At 44.4% G+C, this 15,042-nt stretch overlaps 1 protein-coding gene and 1 long non-coding RNA gene across 5 annotated transcripts in view; both read right to left on the minus strand.

Annotated features, from left to right (window-relative positions):
• The window catches only part of DZIP1 (DAZ interacting zinc finger protein 1), a 63,905-nt gene extending 53,793 nt beyond the window's left edge, over positions 1-10,112 (minus strand). For 2 of the 4 annotated variants that reach the window (XM_055360597.2, XM_055360595.2), the window contains exons 1-5: positions 9,780-10,109; positions 9,001-9,098; positions 8,429-8,643; positions 7,380-7,627; positions 6,689-7,249 (exon numbers count right to left, since the gene is read on the minus strand). In XM_055360597.2, the coding sequence (XP_055216572.2) occupies positions 6,689-7,249; positions 7,380-7,415 (597 nt within the window). In that variant the 5' untranslated portion in view covers positions 7,416-7,627; positions 8,429-8,643; positions 9,001-9,098; positions 9,780-10,109. Of the gene's footprint in view, positions 1-6,688; positions 7,250-7,379; positions 7,628-8,428; positions 8,644-9,000; positions 9,099-9,779 lie in introns of all 4 variants that reach the window. The other 2 variants (XM_004054651.5, XM_055360598.2) reach the window with 2 other exon arrangements.
• Positions 10,113-14,095: 3,983 nt separating this feature from the next.
• Positions 14,096-15,042, minus strand: part of LOC129526351 (uncharacterized) — a 28,158-nt gene continuing 27,211 nt past the window's right edge. The window contains exon 3 of the long non-coding RNA XR_008671023.1: positions 14,096-14,218. This is a non-coding gene — a long non-coding RNA (uncharacterized lncRNA). The remainder of the gene's footprint in view (positions 14,219-15,042) is intronic.

Genomic DNA, 15,042 nt, shown 5'->3' on the forward strand with positions numbered 1-15,042 from the left:
AAGCAAAAATCCCATTTGTTTCATCTATATACTCACCCCTGGGTTACTGTGAAGTAAATCCTGGATATTATATATTTCATTTGTAAATATTTCAGAATGTATCTCTAAAAGGAAGACAGGACTTTAACACAAATCATAATACCATTATTCCACCTTATAAAATATAAAAATTAAATCCTTTTTAAAAAACAAATATTCAACTATTTGGATAATTTTTAATTTTTGTTAATTTGATTATTTTTCCCTAATATTTCACATATTGTTTTAGAAAAAATATTCGGTTTGTTTTGGAATAATTATTAATAACTGGATCCAAATAAGACCCTATCCCTATCCTGTAACTGATGGTTATGTCTCTTAACACTCTTTTAGTCTATAGGTTTCCCCTCTACCTCTTTTTTTTCCTTGCTATCCTTTTGCTGAAGGGGCTGAAGCTTGTCCTGCAGAGTTTCCCTCCATTTGGATTTTGCTCTTTTCATGCCCATTGTGTCACTGAACATGTTTTTTTGTTCACCATGCTGCCTTACTCTTAATCAGTGTAACTGCATCCAGACTTCAGGCTTTGGTTTCTAAAACTAACATTCTGCATATTTCCTTTTTTTTTTTTTTTAAAGTGTCTCCCTCTGTCACCCAGGCTGGAGTACAGTGGCACAATCATGGCTCACTGCAGCTTTAACCTCCCTGGTTCAAGCGATTCTCCTGCTACAGCCTCCTGAGTAGCTGAGATTACAGGTGCCCGCCACCACTCCCAGCTAATTTTTGTATTTTTAGTAGAGATGGAGTTTCACCATGTTGGCCAGGCTGGGCACGAACTCTCAACCTCAAATGATCCACCCACCTTGGCCTCCCAAAGTGCTGGAATTACAGGTGTAACCCACAGTGCCCAGTCATATTCTGGTATATTTCTTGGTATTGCATCTCAGAGAATCCCTAAAGCATCTCTTCAACCTCCCGGGCTCATGACAGCTTTGGTTCACCTATAGAACTTTAGGGACCCCTCACACCAGCTCTGATGTAAGTCATATAGGCTCTCGGGCTGTGTACAGCACTGGAGAAAGGAAAGGAAGAGGAAGCTATGCCTCCCTCTCTCCGCACCCCACCCCAGAGTTCACATGTTGCCAGAAGGTGTTCTAATGATACTGTTCCTAACAGAGACAGAGACCATCCAGCCTTCAAACTGCAATACGGCCACTCTATCAGGGCAAGTAGAATGCTTCAGCAGGGCTGCCCATGTAAGTGTAAGATGAGAGAAATGCACAGTGATGATGGAGAGGATGCAAACATACCACCCTGTCAAAGGGAGGAGGGGAAAAAAAGGTAGGGAGGTAAGGAGGTAGGGAGGGAAAGAGGGAAGGAAAGAGGGAAGGTAGGAAGAAGGAAGGAAGGGAGGGAGGGAGGGAGGAAAAGGAAGGAAAAACATGGCATGCAAAGATAAAGCTTACTGCAGGGGATCTATAAATTAAGAAAGGAATCTAAAGATGTTCTTCACAATCTATTCACATCACAGAACATAAGAGTAGCATACATTCTATAAAAATGATATGATTTTTTAAAAAACCAGAATGAGTTTAAAAAGAAAGATAAAATACAAAAAAAAAAAGATCTGAAACATCATTGCAGAACAAATAAATAAGAAAAAGCAAGGAATAGGGCCGGGTGCAGTGGCTCACGCCTGTAATCCCAGCACTTTGGGAGGCCAAGGTGGGTGGATCACCTGAGGTCAGGAGTTTGAGACCAGCCTGGCCAATGTGGCAAAACCCTGTCTCTACAAAAAATACAAAAATTAGCCAGGTGTGGTAGCACATGCCTGTGATCCCAGCTACTCGGGAGGCTGAGGCCGGAGAATCGCTTGAACCTGGGAGGTGGAGGTTGCAGTGAGACAAGATTGCGCCACTGCACTCGGGGCCAGGGTGACAAAACAAGACCTTGACTCAAAAAAAAAAAAAAAAAAAATAGAAAAAAAGAAAAGAAAAGAAAAAGCAAGGAATAAAAGAGACACTGTTGAAAACTGAATTGCTCACTAAAGGAAAGGCTGACATAATTTATCACAGTGAATGCAGATTAGAAGGAAAGGATTAAAGCAATGAGAAAGAAACCAAAGAGTACGGAGAACTAATGGACAAAATCAATACTGCATAAAGGTAACTGGTTTCCCAGAAGTAGAGAAGCCAAAAATGAAACAAAATTTAAAGACTGAATACAAGAGTGTTTCTCTGAAGTGCAGTGAAAGCTGAATCTGCAGATTAAGAATTCACCAGGTTCCAGGGAAAACTGATACAGAACACTCAACACCAAGACGTACCCTAGAAAGCTACTAGGCTGCAAGCAGAAAGAAGGGACTCTTCAGTCATGCAGGCAGAAAAAGCAAGTCACTCACAAGAAGAAAAGCTTTAGGCCACCCTCAAACTTCTCACAGCAACATTTACTGCCAGAAGACAAAGGAACCACATCAAAAAGTTCAGAGGGAAAGTGTGACTAAGAATATTCTTCATCCAATATGTCTTTCAAACTTGATAGAGTTGAAGAAATGCAGCACTCTTGGGCCTTCTGGGTAAGAAAAATCATTTTGACAATCCTATGAATTAAGAGATAATTCAAAATGAGAAACTCAAGAATGGAGATGTTGAGGTGAAAGGATTTTGAATGAGCACATAAATATAAAACCAATGAAAAAAACAAGTAAGACATTATGGCTGAGTAAGAGAATGTGGATGTTACCAACCTGGATAGTGTTAACTCTCCAAACTGGGAGAGAAGCCCTGACTCCAACTGTGACTGTGTTTGGAGATGAGGCCTTTAATGAGATAATTAAGGTTAAATAAGATCATAAGGTGGGGGGCCTAATCTGATAGGGTAAGTGTGGCACAGTGGCTCACACCTGTAGTCCCAGCTACTTGCAAGGCTGAGGCGGAAGGAATATTTGAGCCTAGGAGTTTAAGGCCAGCCTGGGCACATAGCAAGACCCCTTCACTTTAAAAAAAGAAAAAGAGAGAGACATTAGAGATCTCTCTCTCTCTCTCTCTCTCTCTCTCTCTCTGCAAACACAGAAAAGGCCATGTGATGAGGACATAGCAAGAAGGTGGCTGTTTACAAGCCAAGAAGAGAGGCCTCACCAGGAACCATCCCTGTTGACACCTTGATCTTCGACTTCCAGCCTCCAGAACTGTGAGAAAATACATTTCTGTTGTTTAAACCATCTAACCTGTGTTATTTTTATGGCAGCCTTGGCAGATTAGTACAGATCTATAAGTATAATATCATTTATAGAAAATTTTCAAACTTAAAAACACTGTCTTATGAATACATATGTTCATAAAAATATTTTATATGTTCATAAACATAAATAGGAAGGATATAGTCAAACAAAGATTTTCTCTGAGAATTGAGGAAGGGAAAATTATTTATTTCTAAGATGTTTAAAACTCTTTAAACATTTTGCTATCTTGGAAATATAGCAAAATGCTAACCTGAGTTCAATCTTTTTTTTTTTTTTTTTTTTGAGATGGAGTTTTGCTCTTGTCACCCAGGATGGAGAGCAATGGCGTGATCCCAGCTCATTGCAACCTCCACCTCCTGGGTTTAAGTGATTCTCCTGCTTCAGCCTCCCAAGTAGCTGGGATTGCAGGTATGCGCCACCACACCTGGCTAATTTTTGTATTTTTAGTAGAGATGGGGTTATACCATGTTGGCCAGGCTTCTCTTGAACTCCTGATCTCAGATGATCTGCCTGCCTTGGCCTCCCAAAGTGCTGGGATTACAGGTGTGAGCCACTGTGCCCAGCCTAACCTGAGTTAAATCTAAGAGGTGGGTATATGGTATGTCTTAGTCTATGCACTTTTTTGTATGTTTATAATATTTCAATACTAATTTTTATTTGAAAATAGATGAGATTTTTCTTTTAAAATCCCCCATATATGGGTATTCACTATATTGTTGTTTTAATTTTTCTGCATTTTAAATTTTTTAAATAAAATATTGAGGAAAAAGACCTTACACATTGCCATTACTACCCCCCTTATACACAACACACACACACACACACACACACACGCACACCCCATGGGGGAAAAAACCCATTAGGGTGCGTGCGTGTGTGTGTCTGTCTGACTGTGTGTTCAAGCCTTCAAGAACAGGCATCTTTAATTTTTTTTTGTCTCAGCTACTCAGTTCTTATGATTTCTTAAAGCAAAGGGAGTAGAGACAAAGAGAAGTGGTATGAGAATGAGAATGAGACCACAATTTCTCAAAGGTAAAACTGATAATGCAGTGGACCCAATCATTGTGTCAGAACAAGGAGTCTAGGCTTTGGATTTTCTGTATAGGGGAAGAAAGAAAAACTCACATGATAGCAGTCATATGATTGTTCACATTTTGTAGTAAGTCAGCTTTAGTATTTGTCATGCCACAAAATGTTTTTCCCTCATTCCCAGGTATTAGCTAAAACAATAACTAACTACATGCCAAGCACTGCTCTAAGCACAGTCTATGCACTAAGTCATTCAATCCCCATTAACAACTGCTATATGGTAGGTACAATTAATATTCCCATTTCACAGAGTAGAAACTGAGGCACAGGGAGGTTGAGCAACTTGCCAAGGTCTGGTAGCTGAAAAAGTAGTAGGTGTCACTCATTTGATAAATTGAGTCATTACCTTTTAATCATTACTTATCATTCACATTTGAAAATCTTCTCTTAGGCCGGGTGTGGTGGCTCACGTCTGTAATCCCAGCATTTTGGGAGGCTGAGGCGGGTGGATCACTTGAGGTCAGGAGTTTGAGACCAGCCTGGCCAACACGGTGAAACCTCGTCTCTACTAAAAATACAAAAATTAGCTGGGCATGGTGGTGCACACCTGTAGTCCCAGCTACTCAAGAAGCTGAGGTGGGAAAATCGCTTGAACGCGGGAGAAGGAGGCTGCGGTGAGCCAAGACCGCACCCCTGCACGCCAGCCTGGGCGACAGAGTGAGACTCCATCTCAAAAAAAAAAAAAAGAGAGAGAGAGAGAGAGAGAAAGAGAAAGAAAGAAAATCTTCTCTTATAACAGCTATTTCTATAGTAACCCCAAAAAAGGAAAAAAAAAGTTTATAAACATACAATTTCTGTATGTTAGAGGTTTTAACATTTCACTAGATGGCTGCTAAAGCTGGACTATAATAAATCTTTAAAAATGTTTAAATAGAATCCATTATATTCGTTGCACAAGAAAAAAACCATCTTAGCACTATTTGTAAATATTTAATTTTTAAGCAGCATTTATGAAACAAATAAGCAATTAGCAATGCCCAGTGTCATTTGAAGATTATACCTCAGGGTTGTCTACCCAAGACCAAACACTAAGTCCTTCTAATAATATTCCTAATTGTTCCCTTATCTTTTTTATTTTTATTTATTTTTATTTTTTTTTGAGATGGATTCTCACTCTGTTGCCAGGCTGCAGTGCAGTGGCGCTATCTTGGCTCACTGCAACCTCCGCCTCCTGGGTTTAAGCGATTCTCCTGCCTCAGCCTCCCAAGTAGCTGGGACTACAGGCACATGCCACCACACCCAGCGAATTTTGGTATTTTTAGTAGACACGGGGTTTCACCATGTTAGCCAGGATGGTCTCGGGTCTCAGTCTCCTGACCTCGTGATCCGCCCGCCTCCGCCTCCCAAAGTGCTGGGATTACAGGTGTGAGCCACTGCACCCGGCCACTGTTCCCCTATCTTAAGAACACTCAACACTCCTGCTGGGTCAGTCCTGAGCAATGTTAACTGCACCATTTTCTCTGCCCTGCACCCAGTTCTCTCCAGCATTCATGCATCAGCTCCACTATTCCTAAATCCAGTGAGGCCTTTTAAGCCATAGTCAGCCGAAAGGACTAGAAAGTAAGGGCATGACATCAATCTTGTTAATCTGTTGCTTACTTCAATATCTTTCTCAATCGTTGTTTATATCTTCTGCACTTCCTCCAACTAGTCAATAAAAAAAAATACATTGGCTTATGTTATACTCAAAAATTGCAATATTTATCTTGGACTCAATGTCTAACCCAAAACAGTAGAAGATTAAGACCAGAAGATAAAAATATTTTATTCTTTAAATACTGTTATGTAAGTGAATGTTCTTGTTCTTAGAAAATATACACATCGAAATATTTAGGATCTGCAACTCACTGTGAAATGGTTCAAAAGTAATAATAATATGTATACAGAAATAGAGGGACTGTGGAAAATGTTAATAATGGGGGAATCTGGGTGAAGGGCGTATGAAAATTCCTTACAGTCTCCTGGCAACTTTTCTGTCAGTTTGAAAGTATTTCAAAATTTATTAAAATGAGAAAAAGACCCTACAAATTTAAACATTCTGCATCGTTTGGGGACTGGCTTCAACAGCAATTTGTATATGGTTTTTTCATGATGAGGTTGATTCGGAGGAGGAAAGTGTTTCAACAACCAGCATTTAGATAACTTCCATAAAGCACCACAGATGACATTTGTTGTTTAATTATTAATCCCCTGATTGTCTGCAGGAGGTAATGAACCATGACATTTGTTGGTTAAAATGACTGTTTTTGCTTAAATATACTGTGTCTTCTGATATACAATATAAATCTTTAAGAAGAAAGAGTGGTGATACGGGACAGGCCTATCAAATGGGAACTGAGTTGTTTACTGGATTATGAATCGTGCTCACACACAGCTGCCCACCTGGTAATAGTTGGCTTTGGCCTCGATCATCAGCTGCTGGGTGGAGATCATCTTCTTCCTGCGTTTGCACTCTTCCTTGAGCGTCTTGATCTCCCCCGCCTGCTTGGTGAGCAGCTTCTTGCTCTGCTCGCCGTCGCAGTGGCTCAGGCGCAGCCGCTCCTCCAGGGTGTGCAGCTGCGAGGTGAGGAACTCTTGTGAGTGCAGCAAGTACTCGATGGTGAACTGCGCCAGACGGATGAGCTTCAGCAGCACTGGGTCCACCCCCGACTGGCAGTGTGGGCACTTCTCGTCTTCCAGCTTGCAGAAGGTGATATTCATGATGTTCTCCTGCAGCGTCAGCACGTCCACAGCCCCCGCCACCTTGTCCACGTCGATGGCGCTCAGCCGCCGCCAGTCCACACTCTCCAGCCGCGGCCTGAACTGGAAGAAGGGCAGGGGCCCCGAAGCCGCGCTGGGGGGCGCACAGGCCATGGAGGCCGCACCCGCGGCGGCGGCGGCCACAGCGACGTCGGGCCCCTCTGGGCCGCTGGCGAGCGGGTAGTAGACATGCTTCTGGAAGGGCTGCGGGGGGCACAAAGAGAGCGCGGCGGGAGGCGGGGATGGGGGCGGGCAGGCTGGGGAGCTGGGAGTCCGGGGAAGCCCCGGTTCTCCCCAGCCCAGCATCCCCGTCGGGGGTGCCCCGGACTCTTACCATGCTTGAAAACCAATCCGCTGCCTCAGCTTGCATAGGAGGAGCCGGGCGGTCTTTACCCAGCCTGGGCCGCCTCCCGGGCCGCCGCCGCCACAGCCCTCAGGAGCGGGAGAAGGCCGGGTTCCTTGCTTCCGCGGCGGCGGCGGCCTAAGGTCTGGGCGTCCAGGACGTTGCTATAGCAGCGCCCAGGTCCAGACCTGGAGCAAAGGGCGCGTCTGCCCGCGCAGGGTCAGCGTGCACCCAGAACCCTGCGGGACCAGAGAAGACCTCTTGGACGAGCCCGAGTGGACACAGCCGTTCACCCGAAGAGGGTACCTCCTGGGTACCGGCTCCCCAGGGCGCCACCCTCCCTGGCCTTTGGGGCTGGACACTCCATGTCCCTAAGGCAGGCGTGGGGAGCCACATCCCTGGGAACCTTTGGTCTTAACTGCCATCCCCTGGTTATTTATTCACTGTAGCCCTGGCCTTAGGCTTTGAAATTAGAAATATCTATTCATTCCATCATTAATAGAAAAAGAAAAAAAAAGTAGTATCTATTCATCCTCATCTTTTACACACGATTTAGAAAACATTAAGCAATAAAATATATATAATTAAATGTGATAGAGGGGGACTCGCTGCAAAAGGGCATGAGGAAGCTTTTGGCATAACAGAAATGTTTTTCATTTTGATTGTGGTGTTGATTACCCAGCAATATGCACTTGGCCAAATTCACCGAATTGTGTCCTTAAAGTTAAGGGTACATTTTTATTATATCTCAATAAAGTTGTTTTTTAAATGAAATTTGCAGTTAATCATATTTGATGGCAGGCTTTCTAGATTTCTGACACCCAAGTTGCTTTTTAAATGGAGTCTTTCTTCCTTTGTAGGTTAGCAGCCTAAATATAACATTTTGATAAAAGTACAAACCAAAGAACTCCCCAAAATATGTAATACTTCACCTGTCTTTCCAAAAGGATACATTCTCAAAATGCTGAAGGTAGAAACAGATGGAGGGGGATTTTAGCCATCAGCTTTACCAACAAGTTTTACAGGGCCATGGTATTTACCTTACAAACTTGGGTCGGGGCTGCATTCTGGGCTTTGGAGAGGCTAAAATATTTCTAGCAGCGACTTGTAGACCTCAGGCCTCTCATTTCTATGGGTCTTCTGGGGGCCTCCAGTGGTTACCACAGAGATCAATAAGCTGAGGAAAAGCCAGACATTCCCCAATCCACCGGGGAATTCCTGCTTGGACCAGACATCAGGAATTTTTTTTTCTTTCCTAACATCCAAATATGTGAACAGAAGAAAGGAAAATACAATTCAGAGTAACTGGAAGCAAAGTTGTAATATCAAATATATTTAGCACTTTCAAGATATTGTTAACTAGAAATAAACCCATGCAAAAACATCCAGGAAATAAAACACGCACTTCATATGGTTTCAAATAAACCATATGTCCAAGTTAATTGGCCTTTAGAAAAAAAGAATGATTCCCTGCAACCAGGCATAAAAAGTGCTAAAGACATAAATAGTTTCAAAGTTTGATTCTGTCATTTACTTGCTCCCTGATCTAGAACAAATTGTCAGCTCTAAGACTTAGCTTCCCCCATCTGTTTAACAGCATCAAGACACCGACCTGGCAGGTCTGTAGATTCTGGACTCCATCCACTGGGCTGCAGGATCAGCGGGAACAAGAGCTGTGGTCTCTCTTGCTCAAGTACATGTCCCTAGCACCTAGCAGAGGACAGGCACGGAGAAGGCGTTCAGAATTTGCTGAATGGACACGTGAATGAAGAACGATCGAATGACTTAGGCGCTTAGTTAAGGAAACATCAGCTCCTGGCCCTTTATCCCTCCTATTTTTGCTGCCTCTGGCCTGTTAGAACGATTAACCCATGATCTGGGCCAAGGGCTTCAGAGCTGAACGTGGGGGTGGCCCGCGCGCCCCCGCTGAGATCTGGGCGCAGAGGCCTGCGGGCCCGAGGTACCCATCTCCGTTGGCCGCCACACTCCATCGTGGGGCGTCGTGCCGCTGACCACCCCTTTCCCCTTGCGTGGCTCTCGGTCACAAGATGGCCGGAACAGGAAAGAAGGGGGCATGCTTTCCCGTTCCCTCCCTCCCCCATCCCGGGCAGGGCCCCCAGCCTTGCGCGGCGCCTCAGGTCCCAGGCGCATGGCACCGCCGGGCAGCCGAACCAGCAGACAAAAGCCGAGAGACGCGGGTTCCAGAGGAACCTCGGCGCCCTTCCTCGGAAGGCAAACAGGCAGTGGGGGCAGCGGCGGCTACGCCAGCTGGATCTGCAGAGGCTCGGCTCGCAGCCTGGAGAGGCAGGAGGGCCGGCTTCGCGGGTATCGGGATGCCCAGTCAGCCACCGGCTCCTGTGGGCGCCTGGCGCATCCCCGGTCTCGGCTCACCCCAGCTGCGCGCTCCTGGGCGGGTGCCGGGCGCTGCAGGCGGGCGGGGGCGACACAGGGGACCCAGACCCCAGGGTCGCTGCTGACGCGGGCCGGGCCCGCGGAGGCCGAGGAGCAGCAAAGCGGAGAGAGGCAGGCCGGCTCCTTCTTGCAGGGCGCAGGATGAAACGTGTCTGGTCTGGGCAAGTTGTGGCGAGGCGGGTCGACTGGCGCCGCTCTAGGGCCTTCCAGACTCCGGACCACGGACGACTCAGGATACCCCACCCCCCTCCCGCCCCCTCCCCTCCGCGATCTCCCTCCGGCCTCTTCCCTCGATGTCCCGGCTCCTCTGGCAACTGGGCGGGACCGCGCGCGTCTAGACCGCAGCGCTAAAATGCGCTCAGCCAATCCGGCAGCTGGCGCAGACACGTGGTTCGGGGGCGCGCTCTGTTGGTGGCCCTGGATGCTAACTCTAGGAAGGCTTTTCAAAGAGAAACCAGATTCGCTCCTACCCGGCTGTTGGTCTGGCCCTCAGCAAGCTAATTTCCCAGAGGAGCTTCAGGTGAATTATCTTCCAAGAAGAGATGCGTTTTAATCGCAGAAGTCTGCAGATGCGAAGGACCTTGAAAAGGCTAATGTGGCCCTGCATTTGAGTGACGTGGAAAACCGAGATTAGGGACTTTCACCAAAGCCCTCTAGGATTTAAACCCACGTAGGTTTCTGCGTCTCTTTCCGTTATGCCCACTTCAGGATGAAAGGCATGGATCTTTGTTGGTAGAAAGTTAGGCACTGAATTACAGGAGACGTGGGTCCAGAGTAGTGTGCTTATTTATGTAACCTAAAATTGGAACACGTGGGACAAAAGTCAGTATTTTTAAGTAACAAGTAATCCAGAACGTATGTATATACCATCATGAGAAATTTGAGGGCATCTTTTGCAAAACCTAAGTGTCTAATGCAGCTATATATATATATATAGTTTTTAAATTAGAGAGGAGTAGCTGCAGAACTTTTACTGGACCAGCATGCCGTTGTAAAAGTGCCTTTCCTTGTGTTTCTCCCTGACAGAATCAACTTTGTACCATACTTTAGCACAAGGCTTCAAACATAGCAACAGCTAAATATGTATTTATGTTGAATTCCTTGCTTTAGTTTTATTTGAAGCCATAAGGCCAAGATGACCATGATGGGATTTTAAATTGGTCTAATTTTAAAATTATTTTGAAAGAAAATTCAAGATCTCTATAAAAATCCTCTAAGTACTATGGGGAAAGATTTCTAGATAGAAATTTCAGACAACAGGCTGAGCGCGGTGGCTCACGCCTGTAATACCAGCACTTTGGGAGGCCGAGGTGGGTGTATCACGAGGTCAGGAAATCGAGACCATCCTGGCTAACACGGTGAAACGCCGTCTCTATTAAAAATACAAAAAATTAGCCGGGCATGGTGGTGGGCACCTGTAGTCCCAGCTACTCGAGAGGCTGAGGTAGGAGAATGGCGTGAACCTGGGAGGCGGAGCTTGCAGTGAGCCGAGATCACGCCACTGCACTCCAGCCTGGGCGAGAGAGCAAGGCTCCGTCTCAAAAAAAAAAAAAAAAAAAAAAAAAGAAAAGAAAAGAAAAAGAAAGAAAGAAAAAAAAAGAAAGGAATTTCAGACATTATGAGATAGATAGGGCCATTGCTCTGCAAAATCCAGTTTTTGCAAACTCGGTAGCTGTCTGTGTGTGTGTGTGTGTGTGAGAGAGAGAGAGAGAGAGGTGATTGCTTAATATTATTTGTTGACATACCATTTGAGTTACATGTATTTCCCAACCCCACTGTCAGTATATTACCCTACAGGTGTAGAATTGGAATAAGAAGAATCAATTGACTTTGGCATGACTTAGCAGCCATGATGCATACTTGATCTATGCACAAACCACTTTTACCAATTGTATATTGGTATACATATTTTTAATGATTAAGGTATCTCTCTCGTCGGTCAGACTATAAGAACCTCAAGTATTCCAGCATTTTGAGCATTTAGTAAGTCCTCAAATAAATATTTGCTTTTTGAAGACAGAAATGATCCTAAAGAATGAAATAATAATACTGGTGAACATTAATCATTTTGTACGGTAAATAAAAGCATTGTAGCTGAATTTATTTCAAATGATTGTTTCTATTTCTCTCATTTGAAAATAGTTATTGATATTACCTGGCTAATGTCCTTTAGTATGAAGGCGATAAATAAAGAAGGGCAGAAATCACATGTGTTGTCTGATTCAATACATATTAATTATTTTGCCTCATATTCCCATTTCAGATACCTAACCTTGGTTTTATATACATGGTTTAAAGAATAATAGGCCAGGTGAGGTGGCTCAAACCTGTAATCCCAGCACTTTGGGAGGCCAAGGTGGGCAGATCACCTCAGGTCAACAGTTTGAGACCAGCCAGGGCAACATGGTGAAACCCCGTCTCTACTAAAAATACAAAAATTAGCCGGGCACGGTGGTGCACACCTGTAATTCCAGCTACTCAGGAGGCTGAGGCAGGAGAATCACTTGAACCTGGGAGGTGGAGGCTGCAGTGAGCTGAGATCATACCACTGCACTCCAGCTTGGGCAACAGAGGGAGACTCTGTCTTGAAAAAAAAAAAGAAAAAGAAAAGGAAGCAAGTTTATTAAGAAAGTGAAGGAATAAAAAAAAAATGTACTCCATAGGCAGAACAGCCTGTACCACATTTTTTAAATCCAATCCACTGTTGACAGGCACTTTGATTGATTCCACGCCCTTGCTATAGTGAATAGTGGCATGATGAACATATGTGTATATGTGTCTATTTGATAGAATGAATTATTTTCATTTGGGTATATACCAGGTAGTGGGATTGCTGGGTTGAATGGTAGCTCTGTTTTAAGTTATTTGAGAAATCTCCAAACCGCTTTCCACAGTGGCTGAACTAGTTTGTATTTCCACCAACAATGTATAAGCATTCCCTTTTCTCTGAAGCCTCGCCAACATCTGTTGTTTTTTGACTTTTTAATAATTGCCATTCTGACTGATGGAAAATGACATGAACAGACACTTCTCAAAGGAACACATGCAAGCAGCCAACATACGTATGAAAAAATGCTCAACACCACAAATCATCAAAAAAATGCAAATCAAAACAATGAGAAACCATCTCATACCAGTCACTGTGAGATTTAACAGATTTTAGGGCTGGTTTATAGGGAGAAATGTATTTAGGGGCTCGCAGGGAATTTCTTTGTAATTTGTGAGGGAGGCCATCTGGGAAGGTGTATGGCCTTCTATTATTGTGGGAATCTGACTTATATATAAGGCTCTGGCATGGAATTGTGAAATTACAACCATCTGTTTGGAAACAAAATGGTAGGCAGTATTGCCCCAACTCAGTTGCCAAGCTCAAATCTCCTTTGGCATAGTGAGTTTGGGGTCCCAAGATTTTATTTTCTTTCACACTTGGAACCTGAAAGTCAGACCCACATACTAAGGATGGGAAGGCAGAATGATGTTGTAAAGGGGTCATAACCGTCTTGAACCACCTGCATCTAGACGTCTCTTCCAGGCGAGAAACCTTTTCAAGACATTTATCTGGATGTTCTCTTTTATGCAGAAAAATCAAATTTTAACTGCCATTAGAACCTCCCACATCTCATGATTGTTCTGTGGATTACAGGGCACTGTTCTTGTGATAATTCAACTTCAATTGCATTCACTGCCACTATAACAATTAAATTCCCGGGAGGGTCGGGCACAGTGATTCACGCCTGTAATGCCAGCACTTTGGGAGGTCGAGACAGGCGCATCACCTGCGGTCTGGAGTTTGAGACCAGCCTGGTCAACATGGTGAAACCTCGTCTCTACTAAAAACACAAAAATTAGCCAGGCATGGTGTCCCACGCCTGTAGTCCCAGCTACTCAGGAGGCTGAGGGAGGAGAATCACTTGGACTCAGGAGACAGAGATTGCAGTGAGCTAAGATTGTAACACTGCATTCCAGCTTGGGTGACAGAGTGAGACTCCATCTCAAAAATAAATAGGTAAATAAATTCCTGTGAGAAAGATTCTAGTTGACTTAGTCACATGCCCAACCAGTGGTTTGGCTAAACGCAGGGTGTAAATCACAGCTCCACCATAATTACTTGAAAAACACTGTAGCAATCCTCAAAGGAAGGCACCTATATAGAGAAATATGAAAACCAGACAAATGCAATGTCCATTAAATCCAACTCCTTGGCTGCTTAGCACCCACACACACTCATATTCTTCTTTCTATTGATATGTCTTAGTCTGTTTTGTGCCACTACAACAAAGTACCTGAGACCGGGTAATTTATAAAAATGGAAATTTATTTTCTCATACTTCTGGGGACTGGGAAGTCCAAGATCAAGGCTCTTGCAGGTTTGAGTTTCTGATGAGGGCCTTCTGGTAGTGTCCTCACATGGCAGAAAGCTGAAGGGCAAGAGAGAGTGAAAGAGCAAGTGAGCAGAATGCTTTATGAAGCCTCTTTTATAAGGGCTTTACTCCCATTAATGAGGGAGGCATCTTGATGGCCTAATTGCCTCTTAAAGGCCCCACCTCTTAATACCATCACATTGCCAACACCTGAATTTTGGAAGGGACACATTCGAACCACAGCATTCTGCTGTGGCCCCCAAAATTCATATCCTTCTCACATACAAAATACATGTCTTCTTTCCCAGTAGCCCCAAAAGTCTCAACTTATTCCAGTATCAGCTCAAAAGTCTAAAATTCAGAGTCTCATTTAAATCAGATATGGGTAAGAGTCAGGGTATGATTCATCCTGAGACAAATTCCCTCCAGCTTTGAATCTATGAAATCAAAGAAGCTAAGGACTTTAAAAGTACAATGGTGTATTTAGGCATGGGATGAACATTCCCATTTCAAAAGAGAGAAATAGGGAAGCAGAAAGGAGTGACAGATTCCAAGCAACTCCAAAACTCGACAAGGCAAACACCATCAAACCCTGAGGCCTAAGAACAACCTTCCCTTACTTCATGTCCTGCCTTCTGAACACACTGGGGCAGAGGTTAAGGTCCCCAAGGCCCCAAGGTACCCCACCCCTACAGCTTTGCTGGGCACAGCCCATGGAGCAGCTGTCACAGGTTGGTGTTGGGTACCTGTGGCTCTCACAGGTTGGCATTGCATGCTGGCATTTCTATAGGTCTGGGGTCTCTGGGGCAGAGACCCTACCCCCATGGCTTCACTAAGGCCTGCTCTAGTGGGGATTCTCTGCAGTGTCCCTGCCTCCAGAG

This window comes from Gorilla gorilla, chromosome 14 (assembly GCF_029281585.2).
Source record: "Gorilla gorilla gorilla isolate KB3781 chromosome 14, NHGRI_mGorGor1-v2.1_pri, whole genome shotgun sequence".
Classification (NCBI taxonomy): Eukaryota; Metazoa; Chordata; class Mammalia; order Primates; family Hominidae; genus Gorilla; species Gorilla gorilla.